A 21,141-nucleotide genomic window follows, 5' to 3' on the forward strand; every position below is an offset into this window, starting at 1 on the left:
AGAGATTTCCCACACGTTCCATGCCTCACACATCTGCATAAACTGCCACCATTGTCAGCTTCTCCCACCACAGCAGCACATTTGATAAAGCTGATGGGCCCACATTGACACATCATCACCTGAAGTCCCTAAATTTACATTAGGGTTTACTCTTGGTGTAGTACATTCATGGGTTTGGACAAATGCATATATAATGACATGCATCACACATATTCATCATACTGCCTATTTTCACTGCCCTAAAAATCCACTGTGCCCTGCTTATTCTTCCTTGCCCCCACCCAACCCCTGGCAACCACTGATCTTTTTATTGTTTCCATACTTTTGTCTTTTCTGAAATGTCAGTAGTTAAAATCATACACTACGTAGCCTTTCTAAATTAGCTTCTTTCATTACTAAAGTGCATTTAGTTTTTTCCATGTATTTTCATGGCCTGATAGCTCATTTCTTTCTAGTGCTGAATAATATTCCACTTTTAGATGTGCCACAGTTTGTCCATATCCATTCACTGACTGAAAGCTTGCTTCCAAGTTTTGACAATTATGAATAAAGATGCTATAAAGATTTATGTGGATGGTTTTGTGTGGACACATCTTTCCCTATTCTTTAGGTAAATATCAAGGAATATGATTGCTGGATTGTAGATAAGAACATATTTCATCTTGTAAGAAATTACCAAACTGTCTCCCAAAGTGGCTGTACCATTTTGCATTCCCACCATCAATGAGTGAGAATTTCTATTGTGACACATCCTTGCCAACATCTATTGTTGGCAATGGTCCAGATTTTGGCCATTCTAATAGATCTGTAGTGGTGCCTCATGGTTGTCTTAGTTTTCATTCTTCTGATGCTATATGATGTGGAACATCTTTTTACATGCATATTTCCATCTGTATATCTCTGTATATCTTCTTTGGTGAGTTATCCATTAAGGTCTTTGGCCAATTTTTTTAATTAATTGATTTGAAAGAGAGAGAGAGATTGATTTGTTGTTCCACATGTTTGCACATTTATTGGTTGCTTCTTGTATGTGCCCTGACTGGGGATTGAACCTTCAACCTTGGCATATCAGGACAATGCTCTAATCAACTGAGCTACTCAGCCAGGGCTTGGGCTCACCTTTTAATCAGGTTGTTTGTTTCTTTATTATTGAATTTTAAGAGTTCTTTTATCTTTTAGATAACAGTTCTTTATCAGGTGTATCTTTTGCAAATATCTTCTCTCCATCTATGGAGAAAAGATATTGTCTCCTAATTCCAATTCTCTTGACATTGCCTTTTGCAAAACTAGAGCTTTTTATTTATCTATTTATTATTATTTTTCATTGTTTAAACTCTTAGTTTTAATGAATCCAGCTTATTGCATTTGTGTTTTACACAAAGTTGTTCTGAATGGCTGTTTTTAGATGTCAATGAAATGAAGACCAAACAGAGTCAACTTCTCTTAAGTTTGTGAGTTAATTCCAACATTTTCTTAGATAAATTGCTTGCTAAAGTTATTTCCATTGAGGAGGAGGTGGTACAGCCATCTAATTACCTAAGCTCAGGTTGTAGCCATACCACTTACTAATTGGGGGTGTGAGTAGCTTACATGATTCTGTGCCTCAGTTTTCTCATATGTAAAATAAGCATGATGGTGAGACCCTCCTTAGAATATCCTTATAAGAATGACTAGAAATAATGCTGATAAAGTATCTCACACATAAATGAGTGCTCATTGGGGTGTTGCTGTTCTTGGGAGAAAGTGGTTGCGATGAGGCCTAACTTGAGAGGTGGGAGCCCTTGACAATGCTCTGTGTTGCATCTTCTAGGAAAGAAGCATATGGGTGTCACACATAATAAATGGCTGGATGCCCTCAAAATTCTAGATTTTCTTCTCATCTTCAAAATGTTTTAAGTTGGTAACACAAATATACTAAAAACATAACATGTCACAAATAACCATTCTTTGTTCTGGAACTGAATTTGGCAGGAGCCAGAGTTAATGTTGAACAATTTGCAGACACTCAGAGCAGCTAATTAGCCATCTGTCACTGCGGCTGGCTTAGCTGATGTTAGGAGTCTGCCCACCTGGTTTATATTTCTCCCTGTAAGATTAATGACTCTACAATACTGCTGATTTCTGGAGTTAATGCAGGGCACACATGAGTCTAGGGAGAGCTCAGCATTTATAAAGAGTTATATTCACTTGCACTAAGTCTTCAATTTCTTATTGTGACCTAATTTGAATTGAACCTTTCCCTATAGTGGGATAATGAGTTTGATGCATGCATACAGACGATCTATGCTATTCTTGCGCATATCTGTCAAAAACAATGTAGACAACAAGGAGGGTGTTTAATTCTTTCTTTCAGAATGGAAAGTTGTGATTTCTTTTGACTTCAATAGAAGAAATCAACTAAAATACAACTGCAGGTAAAGATAATGCCACCAGTTAATTTGAAGCCCTGTGAAGGGATCTGAATTATTCTTAAACCAGTGAGCCAGTGATTAATTTCTTTATGTCTTCTCTATTACATAATGTATTAGCTACGTGACAAGACTTCTTTTTGAAGTCTTCTCACCACCATCTCCTCCACATATAAACCATATTATCCACTAGCAGGATTGGGAATTAAACCAGTGGCTTGCCAACTTACATGGTGGAAAAATCTCCTTGGTGGTCCCAAAGTATAACCCAAGGGAAAAGAAGGTGGAAGGAGAGAACAAAAAGAGCTAAGACTAATTAATAATGGAGTTACTAGTGCTTCTTATTCTTCATCTTTATTTGTTTAAATGCTAAAGGTATAGGTTAGAGATTACCACTGAAGTTTTCAGTGCTTAAACCCACAGTATTTTGAAGAGAATGGCTTATATTTTTAGGGAAAATGGCATTCAGAGACTTCAGAATTTGCCATTCTCTCTCTCTCTCTCTCTCTCTCTCTCTCTCTCTCTCTATATATATATATATATATATATATTTTAAACACTAATGCCAGGTCTTTCATTACTGACTTTCTTTTCTTTTAAGATTTTATTTATTTATTTTTAGAGAGGGAAGGGGGAACGAAAGATAGAGAGAGAGAAACATCAATGAATGTGTGGTTGCTGGGGGCTGTGGCCTGCAACCCAGGTATGTGGCCTGACTGGGAATCGAACCTGCAACACTTTGGTTTGCAGCCCTCACTCAATCCACTGAGCTACACAAGCCAGGGCTTATATATAGATATATTTTATATATCTATCTCTATATTTTTTTTCTTTTGGAAGGGCTGGATGTTATTTTTGGTTAATTTTATTTTAAAAGTTTGTGGTCCAGCTATGCTAGTTTATATTTCATGTTATCTGGGACCCCTCTCTCCTTCTTTAGTCTATTTTTGAATAATTTTGAGATTTCTCAACCACAATGAGTCAAAAACTAGACTTCCCAGAGACATAAAATTAGAAGAGTGTGATTTCAAAGTAATACTTAAAAGAAAATACAAATCAGAACACTAAAAATATTACTATTGTACTCTTAAACCAAAAATCACGGAGTCATGGAACTTTAAGCTTTAAGTTTCAATCTTCCTATTTTACAGATAAAGAAACTAAGCCCTAGTTAGGCTAACGCTGAGAGTCAAATGGATAACCTTACAGTTCCCATGTTTACTTCATTAAATGCGGACACATTAGCTGACTCTCCTGTTTATATTGGGCCTCTGTCTTAACAGGGCTACCTGATTTGAATCCCAGCTCTGTTTTGCCTCAGTTATCTGCCCTGGGGCAAGCTATCCAGGCCTCAGATCCTCAATATCTTCATCTTTACAATAACCTCAAGAGACATAGAGAGGCTTACTACTCAAGATGGCACATGTGAAATGTTTAGCAAGGAAATTAATGTGATTTCCTTCCTCTGACACCTCCTTTGGGGTGGGTGAAGAGCTAATGAAGCCGCTTGGCTACAAGGGTGATTTATTTTCCAAGTTGCAACTTTCTCATCTGAAAATAAATTTAGTGACATTGGGTGCAAGCTTACTATGGGAGGGACTTCGGCAAGCACTGGCTTATATGACCTCATTTATGTAGAAAAGAATGTTACAAAGGGTGGCAGCTGTAGGTGGCAACAACATTTGAATCCAAATCTCAGGTCTCCCTTCAAGTCCTGGCTATTCTACAGTCTATGTGTAAATAATAGTACATAGGTTATTTATAGATGTGACATTGCTATTATTTTTGTTGTAATTATTATTATCTAACTGCGTTTGTGGCACTTACTGACTTCTTGGCTTTGGTATTTAGCCTTTTCTACATTGATACCCGCCTGAAACTATCTAATTTGGTTGACTGTTCTCTCTGGAGTTATAAAAACATTGATTTATGTGAGCTTTCTGTGGTGGGATAATGTTTTCCATGGTGGGAAACCACAAGCAAGAGATAAAAAAAAACCCTGGGGGTGAAAGTTTAATGGATGCTTTGTGTAGATATCAACAAGGTAGGGGTCCATATTACATCTCTAAAAAGTAGAAATGAATTAAACTGTTGATTTTACATTCTTAACCCTGGCCCTTTGGAGAATCTTGTGGGAAAGAATTTCATTTTCTGGTGACAGCATCAAATGAGAACATCCATGTTCCAAAACTCTATCCTAGGCTAGCTGTATTTTACAGTTGGGGAAACTGAAGCTCTAGAAGGTGCTGAGGCCTAAGACATGCTTTGTCTACTGTGTATGAATGAAGCCTGTTAGTCACAGTCTCATTTAAAGACAAGATTCCTGTGCAGGAAAGATAAAAGGAACTTATCTATGACCACACATCATGGGAAGTGGACACTTCACTCTGTATACCTGCGAGGTTAATTGAGCCATTGGGGTAGACCCACCAAAGATGGCTGCCTGCAAGTCTTCCCATCCCTGTCCACTAAGCCAGTTTTCCCATCAGGAGGTGGGCTCTATTTCCCCTCCTTTTGAATAGGGGCTGGCCTTGTAATGTGCTTTGACAAATAGAGTGTGGCAGAAGTGGTACTGCACAAGTTCTGGGCCTGGCCTTTGAAAGGCTATCAGCTTCTGCTTTCCTTCTCTTGGAATCAGCTACCATGCTGTAAGGAAGCTCTGGCTGAATGGGACAAGACTACACATAGAGAAAGCACCCTAGTAAAGAGGAAAGAACAAAACACTTCAGTCAACAGCCAATGCCAAGAGCCCAAATGAGTGAGTAAGGTCATTTTGGATGCTCCAGCCCCTACTGGACTCCCAGCATAATACAGTCCCATGAATGATCCCTAATCAGCACCGTATGGAGCAGAAGGAGAACTGCCCAGGGGGTCCAGACAGCCCAGAGTAGCATGGGAAATAACAACTCATTGCTGCTGTGTGAGCCATTATATTGTGCAGTGGTCTAGAAGGGGGATTGCAAAACATTGGAATGTATTTATAAAAATTGTGGGTTTATTCTTACATGTTTAAACTCCAATCACCTTCAAAGTATTCTCCATTTGATGTAATATACCTATGAAGACATTTTCCACTGCTCAGAACAATTTTTTAACTCATTGATTTTGATGCCTTTTAGTGTTTCTGCCATTTTTTGTTTTACCTCTTCCAAATCAGCAAAATGTTTCCCTTTGAGGTTTTTTTTCATCTGAGGAAACAATAAAAAGTTGCTCTGGGAGAGAGCAAGTGAATGGGGAGGGCAGGGCAGGAGGGTCATATCAGTTTTGGCCAAAAACTGCTTAACATTCAGTGTGGTGTGGGCAGGTGTGCTCATAAATCACCCATCATGAAATGGGTAAATGCATCAAAAGTCTTAAAAACAATCACTGAAGCAGAAAACTGTCTCTAATAACAATGCCAGCTGGTACACTGATACAGATGGATCTCTAGAACACTCACCTGGCAGGGGAGCCTGTACTACAAGGGGCCCACCCTCCAGAAGATAATTCTGTTTTTTTGGGCCCCCCCTCGTATTATGCAGTGATAGATAACAGAACAGTCATCACTACTAGTGAAGCCTAAGTTGTGGTTTGGTGCCATGCTGGTCTAGAGCCAGAAGTCCACACCCAGCTCCCCTGTCCTCCTGAGATCATGGTAGGAGGCAGGTCCTGTGGAGCCATTAACAATGCCTGCTGCTGGAGTGATTTCTTTTATTACTGATGGAATATTTGAGAATAAAACACTGGTGGCCCACTTAATTTCAGCCATGATCAGTGTGCATACAATGCAATTTTACTTTAGTGGAGTCAAGTTTTATTTCTTTTCAGTTGGATTTTGTTTACTCTGGTAAATGGAGATGCCCCATCTGCTCTCCCCCAGGTGATACATCCTCCCGATATTCCAGGGCTGAGTAACAGGTGTTTAGATAAGGGCTCCCCTCCCAGACTGGCAACCGTCGAAAATCACACAGGAAGAAATATCTATGCTTGTGGCATGATAGCCCAGAGGCAATATGCAATTATTTCCTAAAAGTAGCAAGTTCAGGGCCAGTGAATAGTCCAAATATGCTACAGCCAGGGTTTTCCAACCTCAGTCCTGTTGACAATTGAATTGGATAATTCTTTGTTGTAGGGGACTATTCTGTGCATTGTAAGATGTTTAGCAGCACCCCTAGCCTTTGCCCACTAGATGCTAGTCTGTTCTGCAGTTGTGACAATGAAAATTGCCAAATGTGCCTCAGATTGGGGTGAGTTTTGGGTAAGAATTAACCCTGGTTGAGAATGCTGCTCTAGGGTGATCCCAGAGATTTAATAAACAGGACACACTCTCAGGCTGACTGAGGAGTTCCCGATAGGTGATGCAGGGGTAGCCTACTAGAAACTTGAAATGCCAGCTTTGCAACCCCACAGGAGCACTGAGAACACGAAGAACACCAACCATTGGGGCAGTAAGTACTAGATAAAAAGAATAAAGTGATGCTAGGATGATGATGACGATGCTGCTGCTGCTGCTGCTGCTGATGTGATAATTTTAAATTTGGGAGAAGGCACTTCTTTTTTTCCAAAATGGATAGAGACACATTTCATCTGCTGCTTGTTATTTAATTAAGGGAAATAGTGTGCACTCTGGGAACAATTGGATTAGTTGGCTTAAAGAAATGCTACTTCTGTTCTCAAGTCTCCTTTGTGGACACACTCCTCTTTTTTGGGAAGTTGAGCCCTCATTCTCCTCTTTTCATATCTTTCACTTTCTAATAGTTATCTCATAGGAAACATCTTCCTCAATTCCTTTATTATTAGGACTATTTGAGAACTTATTTAGGAGTGAGAAACTTCTGAGATAATGTTTCTTTACTCTAGGACTAGTGTATCTAACAGAAGGAGAGTTTGGAGAACATTTCCACTTCAGTAATAATCAATTCAGACATGGAATGAGGCAAACTCTGTCACAAGCTGCAATATAAAAGTATAGCTCTGAATAGCTTTAATGGGTGTTTTGTCTGCTCAGCTCAAAAAAGGGTAGGAAAACTCAGGCTGGAGCATACCTTCGGAAGCTATGACTGTTCCCTCTCTCACCCTCCCCCAGTTCTGTATGGAGAATTGCACTCTAAATTGGAGAAAATGAGCAGGCCTTTTGTATTTTGATACCAGCTACCAACTACTGGCCAAGTTCAGCAAGCAACTGGAGCTGGATTGCACTATCCAGTTAGAAACATCCAGGTTCCCATGAGCAACATCTACTAGAGTTTTAAAGAAAAGGAACATTCTGATGTTGAATCACCCAGCCGCCAAAGGCCTTTGAAACTGTGAGACAGCCAAAGGTAGAGGGAAAATACAATGCAAGTCAGTAATGCCCTGTGAGGATATTTCTGAAGAAGACTTCACAAGGATGCCAGCCTCCAAGGTGCTCCAACATATGTATAGTCATTAAAAAGACAGGTGACCCAAGGCCTGCCAGCTCACATAAGTAGCTCTAGCTCAGATCCCTCCATAATATCTGTATTTAGCCCATTTTTCTCTTTAGCTAGGAGAGTTCAGCCTTTTTCCATTTGCCAGCTTGCTGTGGGCTTCAGAGTATTCAAATGTCTCTGGTTATTTACATACCTGTAGACGCCCTCCACCAGGATGAGAATCTTTTTCCAAGCTCTGTGGGTTCGAGGCTGGCCGTAGATTACAGCATCTCTCAGGAGCTTCTCTAGGCTTTGCATGTCTTTAAATAATACAAAAACAAAAACAAGAACAAAAAAACAAATCCCTGAGTCATGAAAGGGGTTTTCTTCCTCCCCTATTATCATTTTTGGGGAGGCACCAGATTTTTTAGGATCAGGCTGAAACCTGAACTTTTAGAAAGCAAAGTTAGAATCAGAGAACACTTGGGGGGACACAGGGGTCCCTTTTTTAGTAAAATTGAACTCCGACAAGGTGACTAATTGGGTTTCTGTAACGGAGAGAATAAACCTCTGCTGGAGGCACATGGCTTCATAGGCTCTTAAAAGGCTCTCCTTTCCTGCCTAGGAGATGATGAAATTCTACATTAAACATCTCTTAGGCATAAGGTTTCCAGACAAGTTAACATGAACCATGAGAGGTAAAATGAACTAACACTAGTTTTTAAGACATGAACATGTTAATGTCTAGCTGAGTTTGTGTGGAGTGGCAGCATCGCTGGTAGCTGTCTCACTTCCTATACTTTGGGACTTTTACTTTTGGAATCCCCCAACTTTAGAGCTGTCAATGCTTAAGGGCAGTGGGACAACTTTGCAAAATATCTGGAGACTTCTGGACACATTAATAATAGCTTAGAATTATTGAGCCCTATCTGCATTCCTTCTAAGCACATTCTTTGTAATAACTCATTTACTCCTCTCAAAGACCCTAAGGAGGAGGTATCTGCATTTTATGGTTCAGAAAACTGAGGCCTAGAGGGGTGTGGCAGGTTGCCTGAGGTCTGTGATCGGAAGCAGCAGAGAGCCAGGATTGAAACCCATGCAGTCTACCATGACCCACATTTGTGACCACCACCTTTTCTGTGGGAGCCACTGTCTCTTCTTATTCTCCACAGTGATGTAGAATGAGCAAGAATGAATGTCTGCTAGATTTATCTTGTTAACTTTTGATGTCAAATATAATTAATAGTGACTTTTCATTTATCTCTAGTCAGAGTAGATGACTGGGCTTTGAATGGGAGAGATTTGTCCACCAACCCAGCTGTGTGTGTGTGTTTTACCTGCAAACCTGCATATTTTTCTACTCATATTTCTACTCTATTTCTTTGTACTCCCCAAGCTTTCCCTTTTTTTAGAATCTAAGACTGAAGTCTTTTAGAACTAGAATCCAATCTTAATTTGAAAAGATAGGGATGCTACCGAACTGCTTGCTGACTTGACTATTATATAATGGTCACTGGGCATCAGAGATCCCATTTAAAATACTCGCCAAGAGAAATGTAGCAAAGATAAGCCTAAAACAGCACAGTCAATATTGGTTTTAGCCACTGCATACATGCTCTCATGAGGCAGGTATTCATAGATTCATCACGGGTCTAGGCTCGCTAGCTGAGGTTGTAGGTCTCAGTGGAAAGCCCTTCAACTTTGTCTGGTAGTCCCCAGTCTGTGGTTGGATCTGCTTGAGGGTTACCCCCACAGCTGGGTGAGTGCCTCAGTGGGCACATTTACTTTTCCACACTGCCACTCTGCTATCCCCAATGAGGCCACAAGTATTTCTTTGAATTAAAATTATAGAGGTACCAGTGGCATTTTTTAATTAATCAAGTACATTTGAGTTAACCACATTCACAATGGCACACAATTTAAAACTTGTGAGTTGTTTATTTTTGAATTTTCTATTTAATATTTCAGATCATGGTTGACCAAGGGTAACTGAACCTATGGAAGTGAAACCATGGCTAAGGGGGGACTGCTGGAGTTACCTAATGCAGTCTCCAAGGCTCGTTCTGACCTAGCCCCTGTCTTTCAGCGTTTTCCAACGCACAGCCTCCCAGCTCTCCTTTACATGTTTTTCCTCTTGTCTGTCTGGAGAATTCTAACTCATCACTGAAGCTTCAACTCAAGCCCTACTGGCTGACAATACAGATTTTCTTTCTTCTTGGCATCCCTCATGACTCATCTATTATTTTTTAAAGACATTTATCATGTTTCTCATTATTTGATTTCATGTGTCTCCTCCATGGAAGTCAGGGACATTATTTTATTCATCCTTATAGCCCTAGTCCTAGTGCATAGTATTAGTACATGAAATAAAATGTAGACCAAGGAACAGGAAAGAGAGTAATACTTGGGAACTAACTATGAATTATTAGCAAAGCCTCATGTCTGCAATAATATTTCTTTAATTAACTGTGTTTTTGCTTTTGCTTTGAAGAGTCTGTCTTCACCTATGTAGTGTGTTTTACTGACACTATATCATTAACCACTAGATGGCAGTCAAGGAAACAAAAAGCAGCTTTCTTATTTTGAGAATTTCAGGAGTAATAAATCTCCTGCATTGACATCTGGTTTTCACTTTTGCTTTAGGTTGGGCTCTGAAGATGTTGAAGGAACTTCTGTGGCTGGGGGAGCAGCTCCCTTTTCCATAATCTACCACAAGCCTGTTTGTGATGGAATAAAGAGATGATGAATACAAGCATTCTTGTTTAGTGCTTTTTCTTCTGGGACTTGGAATTTTTAAGTTTTGTATAGAAATGGCACATGATGAGTGTAGTTCCAATGCCAAAGTAAAGAAAAATACCCAAGTGAACAAAATTAGTGGTATTAAGATGAATATTATAAGATTTTGAAAAATCTGTTCATGAAGATTATTGTATTGTTTATGCAATCAAAAAGATCATAGGCATACTACAGACTTAGTCCAGGATTAAATTTAAAATGAACACCTCTAAAAAGAAGAGAAGTCTCTCTCTACTTTTTAAAGAACAAGCAAGACCTGAAAACAAGCCTTTAAATGGCCATGATGTGATTGATGCATTTTCGAAGCCAGAGGAATCCCAGGCCCTTCCTTGGCAGGGGACTCAATGTGTTTGAAGTGAAAGAAGAGTTCACTCTTCTTGTGGGGATAGGCTTTTGGTGGAACTTCACAAAACCCCTGGTATCTACAACCTGGAATCACTGAGCAGAATCTGCCATTTTTTTCTCTGTTGGGGACAAACTCACTGACCTCTTAGAATCACAGACTCTAGACAGGGAAAGGGATAACTTCACTCAGCATGGGATTCTGGACCCATGTCAGCATCTGGTGGTTTCTAATTTTTATGGTCTTGCTGTATCATGCTACAGTATATGGATCACAGGCCTATGGGGTTCAGGAGATTGCGGCTTATGTTCTGCAGGCCTTAATGAGCTTCTACTGTTTTAGTAAGCCACAGACTAACATCTGCAAGGAATTTTTAAATACTGATGTTTACTAAAGCACTTACACTTGCATTATGTTAATTCTCCTGACAGCTTTGAGAAGTAGGCAAGAATGATTAGGTGTTTGTTTTTTCAGATGAATGAACTAATGCTCAAAAGATTTATAAAATCAACAACTACAATGACTCTTTCTCCCCCAAAACAAAAACAAATCTCAAACCCAAACAAACCACTTTCTTGTTGGAATATAAAGAAATCTCTGAAATGGAAATTAAAAGAATAAATTTGATGCGATCAAAGTGCATATACACAGTGCTATTGTATGATAAAGTTATAAATTTATAACGATACACTATGGACTTGTAATCGCCACAAATTTGAGTATGAACAATACCTTAGACATTATTTGCCACTAAATCTGACTCACCCAGGCTGTTTCCTTTAGTATGTGAAGGGCTGAGAGGAGCAAGGAGCAAGTGAATGCACAGCTATCAAAAAGGAAAGCGTGGAGACCACATGTTGGTCCAGAGCTGGTCCTGGTCTGTCACTGGCATGGTTACTGGATTACTGAATTACTAGATACCCAGAATAATCTGACTAAGGGCCAAAACCTAGAATCAGGCTTAGGTGACAAATATACTTTGAGAGCTTATTCTTGGGCCTCCTCTAAATTCAAAGTCTCTGTGATCTAGGAAAGCTACAGATAAGGTCCTATGAAAAAAAGAGCACAAGGAAACAAGGGATCCAGCCTCAGTCTTCTAAGCAGAAAGGTTGGGTGTAGTTTGAAGAGTATCTTCCAGAAGATAAGAACTGGATAATTGGCTTTGTCCTTCCCTTGCTGTACAGTGATAACACTGTTTCTTCTGCCAAGGTTTCTTCCTTCCTATTCTCTTAGGCAACTGAGCTTTTGTTGAGACATGAGCATATCCCTCACTGCCCATCTCTCAACACCCTTTTGCTTCTCTGGATCCAGGGTCTGTGGTTCTCATTGGGATGAATGTCAGCTTCCACTTTCCATATGCTGCCCAATGTCATTCCAAGCTCCACAAACCTTACCCTTAACTGTGTTTAAATACAACCTTTGGTTCTCTATTCCATGTGCTGAGTGCCAAAAAATTTTTCATACTTACACATGAGAAACACTCAACAGCTACTGCTTAAATAAAAATATGATTAGATGATGAAGAAATGCTACTTATTTTTTATAATTATTTGGTCTCCATCTTTTTTCCCATTCCTTTTGTTTCTACAGAGATACTCAGTTTCATCCTTCAATATCGAGTCCAAAGGTAAAATATTAGGCAATAGGTACTTAAATAACTATGGACAATAATACATTTTTTTAAATTTTGAGACTACCCATTGTTTAGCATTTGGGGAAGCCAGTTTTGGCAAGCAAAGCAAATGTTTTTCTCAAAATCATATTTACAGATGCTCTTTTTCACAAAATCAGTGAGGGTATTTCTGATGCATTGAAAATTTGATGCTTTACATTTTGCAAAGCAGTTTGGGCAACTAATTTATGGTTCATATTTCTTTGATAGCTCTATAAATATGTGGACAGGTGTTACATGGCCTTTGGTAGGTCAAAGAAGCAAATGACTTTCTTGGAAGACTGCAAAAAGCAGCTGGGAGCAGAGGAACTAGGCTAAGTTTGAGAGTGAGGCAGGTGCTAGGGCAAGGTATGTGTATCCTGGGGAGGGAGTATGATACCCACAACTTCTGACCTGGGGGACATGAAATGAAGAATAGGCAAAGCCTAAGGCATGGGCACAATGTGTCCCACGCACTTAGACTCTGGGCAGCATTTGAGGCTTTAATCCTCAGAAAGGGGGCTGTATAATTAGACAAAGTACTGGATGGGATCCCTAAGTGAGTGGGGTTAATGCAAGAAGGTAAGATATGATTCAAGAAACAATATGAAAGCTCAGAGGCCAGTGTTGGGATCCTGAGTGTCAGGTCAAGGTCTGAGCAAGGGCAACTTACTGGTCACATCTGCTGGACCCAGCTGTCCTGACTCAAGGACAGTTGCATGGGAGATGGAGGCTACTAAGAATTGTCCATGTCAATTTACCCTCAAGGAGGAGGCAGGGAGTGGAAAAGAGTGAGAAAGGCGGTAAAGTGCCTGGGGCTTAAAAATAGGAATTCTGGAGTCAGAGCTCCTTGGTTTAGATCCCACCTCTGCCTCTTTCTAGCTCTGTGTTTCTAAGGACATCATCACCTCACCACTTTGTGCCTCTGTTTGTTCATCTATAAAAAGTGCATAATTATAGAAATTGCCTACTTGCATATTTTTGAGGCTAAAATCAGTGTGTGTAAAAGGCTCAGATAGCAAGGGTTCAATACCATTAGTTATTGTTAAAATATATAGAGGCAATTGCTGTATTTATTAAAGTAAAGAACATAGTTTGGAACTCAAGTCAGACATGGAGACCTAAAAGGTCATAGCTTATAAAGTAGTCTAAATGTTTATAGATCTGAACTTCTATCCAAACAGCCCTCATGAGCCCTTGTGGTGCACATGAAACTCAGAGTTTTCCCACTAACACTTCACCCTTTGTTCTTCCTCCTCTTGGACTTTAAATGCCTTTAGGGAGAGTCTTGGTTCTTCTTCTCCACCTTTTTTTTTAAACCACTCCAAATTCCTGCACTGACCTCATGGCAACTCTCTTAGCTGAAAAGACTACTTCTCCTCTCCAAGGCTAGCTCAAGAAGCCCTTTGTGGCTCACTTGAGGATGGAGACAGCCTGCAGCCTTGCTGTTTCCTGTGTGGTCCTGCGCCAACAGCATCAGTGTCACCTGGAAACTTGTGAGAATTTCAGAAACTCAGGCCTCAGCCCAGATCTACAGAGTCTGCATTTTAACAAGATCCTCAGTGACTCCTGTGTACATCAAAGTCTGAGAAACAACATTGCTCTAGAATCTAGATCATATGCATTTGCCAGTAAAATAAGCAGATTCAGGGGGGAAAATTACTCAGTCTTGATATAGCCAAATGTCTAACAGAAGATGTTGACCTTTCCAGAGAGTCAAATCTTACCCAAGGGTCTGAAGTCCTGGCATGCTCACAGTGTTAATACACTCAGCCCAGAGTTTGTGTTTACCAAAGCCAGGCAAGTACCCTAAGGGGCTCTGGCCTATTTCCTCTAATACACTAAAATCCTAATGGAAATCAACCTTGATCCCTGGTTGGAGCCAATGCTTTAGCTTAGGGTGTGCAAAGGTTGGAGTATCTGTTTTGTGCCACCAAATGAGTCACAAAAGCTAACTAAGGAATGGCTATTTCATTAAAGCTGCCCATAGTAGAAAATCCAAGGAGATATTCTCAGCACTGAGGAATTCAGAAGTAAAACTTCAGCATTCTGGGTTGAAAATCAGGCTACTAACAGGATATGCCATCACACAAGACTGATTTTTACAAGGACCCACAGCCCTCTGGGTCCTGCACATGGCCTGGCAGTAGCTGGAATTAGCTAGTGGATAAGAGCTTTAGCAAGTGCTGTGCATATCCTGCCTATATCCCTCAGCCCGGCTCTTTATTGCAAACATAGGCCATTCTTGGTCCAAGAACTTTTTTTTCAGGATATGAAAGCAAACTAGGCCTGAGTGGGGACAGCCTTCATCCACAAATGTGAATTGGTGGCTAAATACTCCAGCTCCCTTACCCTAAAATGGGATAACACAGATACACCTACATGGCTTCCCAGAGTTTCCTAGTAGAATTGAGCTCCACAGTCTATTGTGGTAACTTGCTAGACAACGTGCTCTTTACTGACTGCCTTTGCTTCTTTGTCTCCATTCCCTGCTCACCTGCTGGTGCTTCCTGAGATCTCTTCCTGAATAAGCAACTGGGAGAAATGAACCAAGATGAGAGAAACAGACTTGAGTTTGGATTTTGACTTTCATCATTTATCATCTGTATGACCTTGAGTGGGCCATTTAATCAATTTGATGATCAGTTTTCTCTTAATAAGTGTGAATAATGAAGAGAACTACGAATCCGGGTTTTTGTTAAAATTAAGTGAATGAATTATGTACAGGGTTTAATGTATTTCCTGGCAGCAGCAAATACTGAATAAATGACCATTATGATCTCAGTAATTGTTTACATTTGATACAGGGTGCAGCCAAGAGGGGGCCCCGAATAGGGATTTGGAATGGGGTTCAGAACTCAAGGTGTCTAGGAAATATTAGGATGTCCTCACCCCTTTCCCCCTCAGGTGTGAGTTGGGGGAAGGGACACATGGAGCAGGAACACACAGGGCTGTTTTGTACAGCAACAGCTTTACAGCTAATCCATGGCATGGTCATTTAGCATATCTATAACCTTTAAATGGTTGCATAGATACGTTAAATAGTTCTGGCCATGCTCTGAGCCAGGGGGATGGAAGGAACTTCCCCTCAAGATGTAACTGGGGGGCCGGTCCCTGAGTTACAGTGCCTGCGTGGGAGCTTGGAGAAGACTGGCTCCATGACATGGGGCCACACCTGCCTAGACTCATGATGGCAGCCCAGTAAACTTGGAATAATACAGGAATGCTGGCAGATGTAACTGATTGTAGGAGGAGTTGGAAATGGGGGCACAGGGGAAGATTGGCATGGGGATTTAAACCCAGACATCACAGCCATTGAGGGGAGAGTACCATGTGGCTTTGCCAGAGTGGGACCCCCTCCCTGCAGCTTAGGTGAAAAGGGAACCATGAGGTTTCGCCAGAGTGCAAACCCCCGCAGCTTTGGTAGAAGAGGACCATGTGGCTTTGGGGTGCTCCCTTTGACCGCGTGGCCTGGGAAGCAGGAGAGACTTTGCCTGGAAGAAGGGTGAAAGAACTCATGCCAGTAGGCCATGAGAAGGTGCCACATGGCTTTGGATTCATTAGAGATCCTGCCTGGACAGCGACACAGCTGATGGTGCCCGTGGCCTGAAACACGGAAGTTTGCTTCTTTTCCAGAGTTATGGTACCCCGAATTAGGGCAGGGGGAGAAGGAAGTACTGTGGGAGTCTGAGGGTATCCAGAAAGGACTTTGATATTTTAATGAGCATATTAGGTCACTACTTTAATTTGTATAGCTTTAAATAAACATTGCCTTTCCTTTTCACAAATCTCTGGCATTGAGAGATGTCTTTCCTATTGGCGACAGGCAATAAAACCTGGGTGGGGGGGTCTTTTCGGTAGGTAATAGTATATTGGAGTACCCCCTTTGGTCCCTTATTCTGCAACAGTTTTTGGCATTCCTGGGTGGGCCAATAATTGCCCCCCCCCCCCCACCATCCCTGGTCTGTTCTGTAACACATTCTCTATCCAGGAGAGCTAATCCAGAGTGATAAAGGGTTCTGGTACCCAATTTTTAATTTATCACTGCTAAAAATGCACTTCTGAGTTCTTAAAGAGTAGCTTTTAATTGTTCTGATTTTGTTTCATCTCAGAAGTTTTCTGGGAAATAAAGAAAGAGAAATGATGAATAACTTGGTCAAGCCTGTTTACAAAGGACTCAGTTTATTATGGTGGTCTGATTAAATGAACCTTAGGTATATTTTTCTGATGCAGAATTTCAGAATTCAAGGGTTCAGAATTTTGATTTATTTAGAGAGGCTCTAAATAACAAGTTATCTGCTGGTACTGATTCCATGAAATAGAACTCCCTCTCTTCCAAAAGATAAGGGTGTATCTTAAGGTGTAAGCAAAGGACATAAAGTGGACAAAAGTCCAGGGGAGCAGAATGTGTAGAGGCGTATGAAACTCCATGATCCTGACACTTGAGAACGTCATTCTGGTTTAGGTGACCATCCTCAAGAACACGTCTCTCAAGTTATTAACTTCTCTTTGGGCTGGTTGCCTACCTCATACACACACAGGAAGGCAAATTTTCACCTCTGCAGATCCTTACACAATCTCCACTTTATCATTCTGATCTGTGTGGATGCATATTGTGGATTAAAGCATTGTTGTTTACTGAGGTATTTAGTATTTCCTGGCTCCAGCAGAGCAGGAAAGAGAGCCAGCAGCCACTGATGCCATACATTTTGTAACTCAGTTTAATTCTTTCCCCTCCATATACACTCTAACTTCCTAACTTCTTAAGTAACAAGTCTGGAGGTAAGGACCCTGGAGGTACTCCTGCTGTCAAAAGTGGCTGTTTTTGTGGTGTAAATGCAGCAGTAGTGAAAATATGCTCATGTGTAAAAGTCCTATTAAGCACATATGTGAGTGGGAACAGGCTTTGTGTATCTGAGGATGAAAGAGTATTAGTTTTCTATTGCTGCTGTAAGAAATTAGCACAAATTTAGTGGCTTAGAAATAACTTCTTTTTTTTTAAGAGAGAGAGACAGGGGAAGGGAGGCAGAAAGAGAAGGAGCGAAATATTGATGAGAGAGAAACATCAACTGGCTGCCTTTTGTAGGGCACTGAACCTGCGACCTACGTATATGCCCTGACTGGGAATTGAACTGGTGACTTTTTGGTTTGTGGGATGATGCCCAAGCAACTAACCCACACTGGCTGGGGCAACAACACAGATTTATTATCTTACAGCTCTGAAGGCCAGAAATCGAAAATGGGTTTTCCTGGGCTAAAATCAAGGCTACGGGCTGGGCTGCTTTCCTTTCTGGAAGTTCCGGAAGATAACTTGTTTTCTTGCAACTTTTAGAGTACAGGTGGCAAACATAAGGCCCATAGGCTGAATCTGGCCCTCCACCTTGTTTTACCTGGCCTGGCACCTTGTTTCTACCCAGCGGCAGCACTGAGTTCCTTGCCCCTAGTTAAGGAGTAGTTACATTTATACAGTCCTAAAAGTACATTTGGCCCTTTGAAAGCAACTGAGGTTGATATGGCCCCTGGTGAAAATGAGTTAGACACTCCTGTTTTAGAGGCTTCTGGCATTCCTTGGCTTGTGGCTCTCTTCCTTCCATCTACAAAGCCAGCCATTAAAGTCTCTCTCATATCGCATCTCTGACATTCTTCTTCTTCCCTTTTCCACTGGACCCATGCAGATAATCTCTTTACCTTAAGGTTAGCAGAGTAGCAACCTCAATTCCCCTTTGGCCCATAATATATCCAAAGGTTCTGGGGATTAGGATGTAGGAATCTTTGGGGGTCATTATTTTACCCGCCACAGAAGCAAAAGAGTAACAGCATTTCATATCTAATAGTTTCATGGATTAGATGACAGACTTCTGACCCTTGACACACACAGTTCCTCATTAGCTGGGAAGGCCAGAATTTTTACAGGCAGTTCCAGGCTTCACCACTGAGGATTGTATGATTCTGGACAAGTGGTTTAATATCCCTAATCCTAGATCTTTTCATTTTTAAACTAGTACTTACATCATTGGTTTGTCCACAGGGTTAAATAAGTACATGAGAGAAAGCCATTACCTCAGCATCTGGCCCAGAGTACATTCTCAATAAGCACTAGTTGCTGGTATAAAATAACCACAGGTCACATTCATTATAAATATTATCTATTTTCTGAAGTACAAAGGGAGGGCATGAGGCATAAATTATTGAACGTTTTAAGAGCTTTGTAAACTTAGAAGATAATATTAAACTCAAGTTATAATTTTAGCAAAGAACTAAGGATTTACAACAAAATTTTATATGGAAATAATTTTAAACTTATAAGAATAAGAATACTACAAAGAATACTACAAAGAATAGATGACTCTTAGAGTCATCTATTAACACTTTTTATCATTTGCTTTATCATCCTATCATTTATCTATCATCAATTTGTCATCTATCTCTGCGTATAAATATGTGCATGTGTACATTGTTTTTCACATTTTTTTCCTGAATTTGGACTAAATTGCATACACCAAGGCCTTTACTCCTAAACACTGTAGTGTGTCTTCCCTAAGAATGAGGGCATTCTATTACAAGAATCCAGCAGGGGTCAGCAAAATTTTTCCATACAAAGCCATATAGCAAGTAATATTTTAGGCTTTGCGGACCACATATGGTCTCTGTAACACATTCTTTTTTATTCTTTATACAACACTTTAAAAATGTAACAACTATTCTGGGCTCACAGGCCATAGTTTGTCTGCCCTGGACTACAGTGTGGTTATTCACTTCAGTATACTTAACATTGGTACACTACTCTTATCTAGTATTACTAACCTACTGTCCATATTATAATGTTGTAATTTGGCCCAGTAATGGCCTTTATAACATTTCTCTGTCTCCTTCTGAAGCCAGTCTAGGATCATGTATTATACTTAGTTGTCATGGCTGTTGAGTTTTCTTTAATCTGGACCATCTGCTCAGCTTTTCTGTGTATTTTATGGCATTAACATGTTTAGAGAATACATCCCTATTTTATTTTTTAAGGTAGAACACTCCTACTTTGGATTGTCTAATCATAAAATTCAGCATTTTGATCTGAATACTATGTAAGTGATACTGAGTCTTTCTCAGGGTATCACATATAAAGACACACAATGTTCTTCTGCTCCTCAATGATGACATTGGTTTTTACCATTTGTCAAGATGCTATCTGATTTCTCCTTGATATAGTTACTATGTTTTCCTTCGTGTGTAATTTTACTGGAATTTTTTTCCTGAGGTTGGAATCTAAAGGACAAGATAATAAACATAGCTGCATAGGGTGTCATGGGCTAGATCATGAACAGCAGGTTGAACTGAAGCAATTTCTGAGTAGTAGTAATGAATGGAAAGACTCAGTATGTGGCTGAGCTTCATCAGTTTATTTAAATATTTAAAATGAAATTGCTTTGTAGGGCTCTGCTTAAAATATTTTCCCATTATATGGTTTTGGCTAAATTAATTGTATTTTGTATTTGTGTTTGAATACAATGTGGAAATAACCTGCACTGACATGTTCACATTGATGGCATCCACTCCATACATCCACAGATAAGAGCTATATTTTTTATGACTATTTGTAGAACTGGAAGGTGGGTGATGATTATCCCTTGTCTTCATATTTCAGCTTTTGCCAATAGCAAAAGAACTACTTTGAGCCGCTTCTGCCTCATTCCACCCAGAAAAGGGGTGGCTAACATGTTGAGTCAAAGCCTGATGTTTGGCCACAGGAAACTTTGTCTCAGGAAGCAGTAGACAAACCTTATTTCACTTCCTGACCTTTGTGCTGCAGGCTCTTGAGTTTCTTGTCCCATGTAGACCAAGAATGGTTCTGTTCCAATTTGTTTTATTTTGGCTTTTTTGCCAGGGAGCAAGTGGATAAAGGAGTTGGGTTGAAAGGCTCAGGCTTGGCTGAACCATTCATTTTAGAATGAGCTATTTATTCTAGATTCCAAGAAGGGGGAAGTAGAAAGTCATGCTCAGGTGTTCCACTTCTGCCTCAGCAACAGTGGCCAGAGAAGTATATAAGTTATCTATTGTTATGTAACAAATTATTGCAGAACTTAGAGGTTTAAAGCAACAAATGCTTATTATCTTGCAGATTTTGCAGGTCAGGAATTTGGGGACATTTACTGGGTATTGTGGCTTAAGAAACTTCTGCAACATCCTTATAAGTGATCCAAGAAAGGAGAGGCAGAAGCCACAATGTCTTTAAAACATAATATTAAGAGTGACATATAATCTCTTCTGCTATATTCTTCTGATCACACAAACCAATCCTGAGACAATGCAGCAGGGGACTGCACAAAATCATAAATACCAGGAGGTGGTGGATCACTGGTGGCATCTTGGAGGATTGCTACCCAAGCTGGAGGGTAGAGATGCTTGGTTAATAATAGATAAGGCTTTCACTTAGTCGTCCAGTTGGGTATGTGTGCATATATATATGTCCACCTGCCTATCTTGCTGACATATAGATATCTGTAACTATCATCATCATCATCATCTCTACAGACTCTCCAATACTAGTGAATAATAGAATTTAGGCTGAATTTCAAACAACAA

The 21,141-nt window shown here is 40.2% G+C and overlaps 1 protein-coding gene across 1 annotated transcript in view; it reads right to left on the bottom strand.

The window, feature by feature from the left end:
• Positions 1-21,141, bottom strand: part of SPTLC3 (serine palmitoyltransferase long chain base subunit 3) — a 159,676-nt gene that overhangs the window by 42,796 nt on the left and 95,739 nt on the right. The window contains exon 7 of the mRNA XM_028524597.2: positions 7,992-8,097. Within this exon, the coding sequence (XP_028380398.1) occupies positions 7,992-8,097 (106 nt within the window). The remainder of the gene's footprint in view (positions 1-7,991; positions 8,098-21,141) is intronic.

Source organism: Phyllostomus discolor, chromosome 9, assembly GCF_004126475.2.
Source record: "Phyllostomus discolor isolate MPI-MPIP mPhyDis1 chromosome 9, mPhyDis1.pri.v3, whole genome shotgun sequence".
Lineage (NCBI taxonomy): Eukaryota > Metazoa > Chordata > Mammalia > Chiroptera > Phyllostomidae > Phyllostomus > Phyllostomus discolor.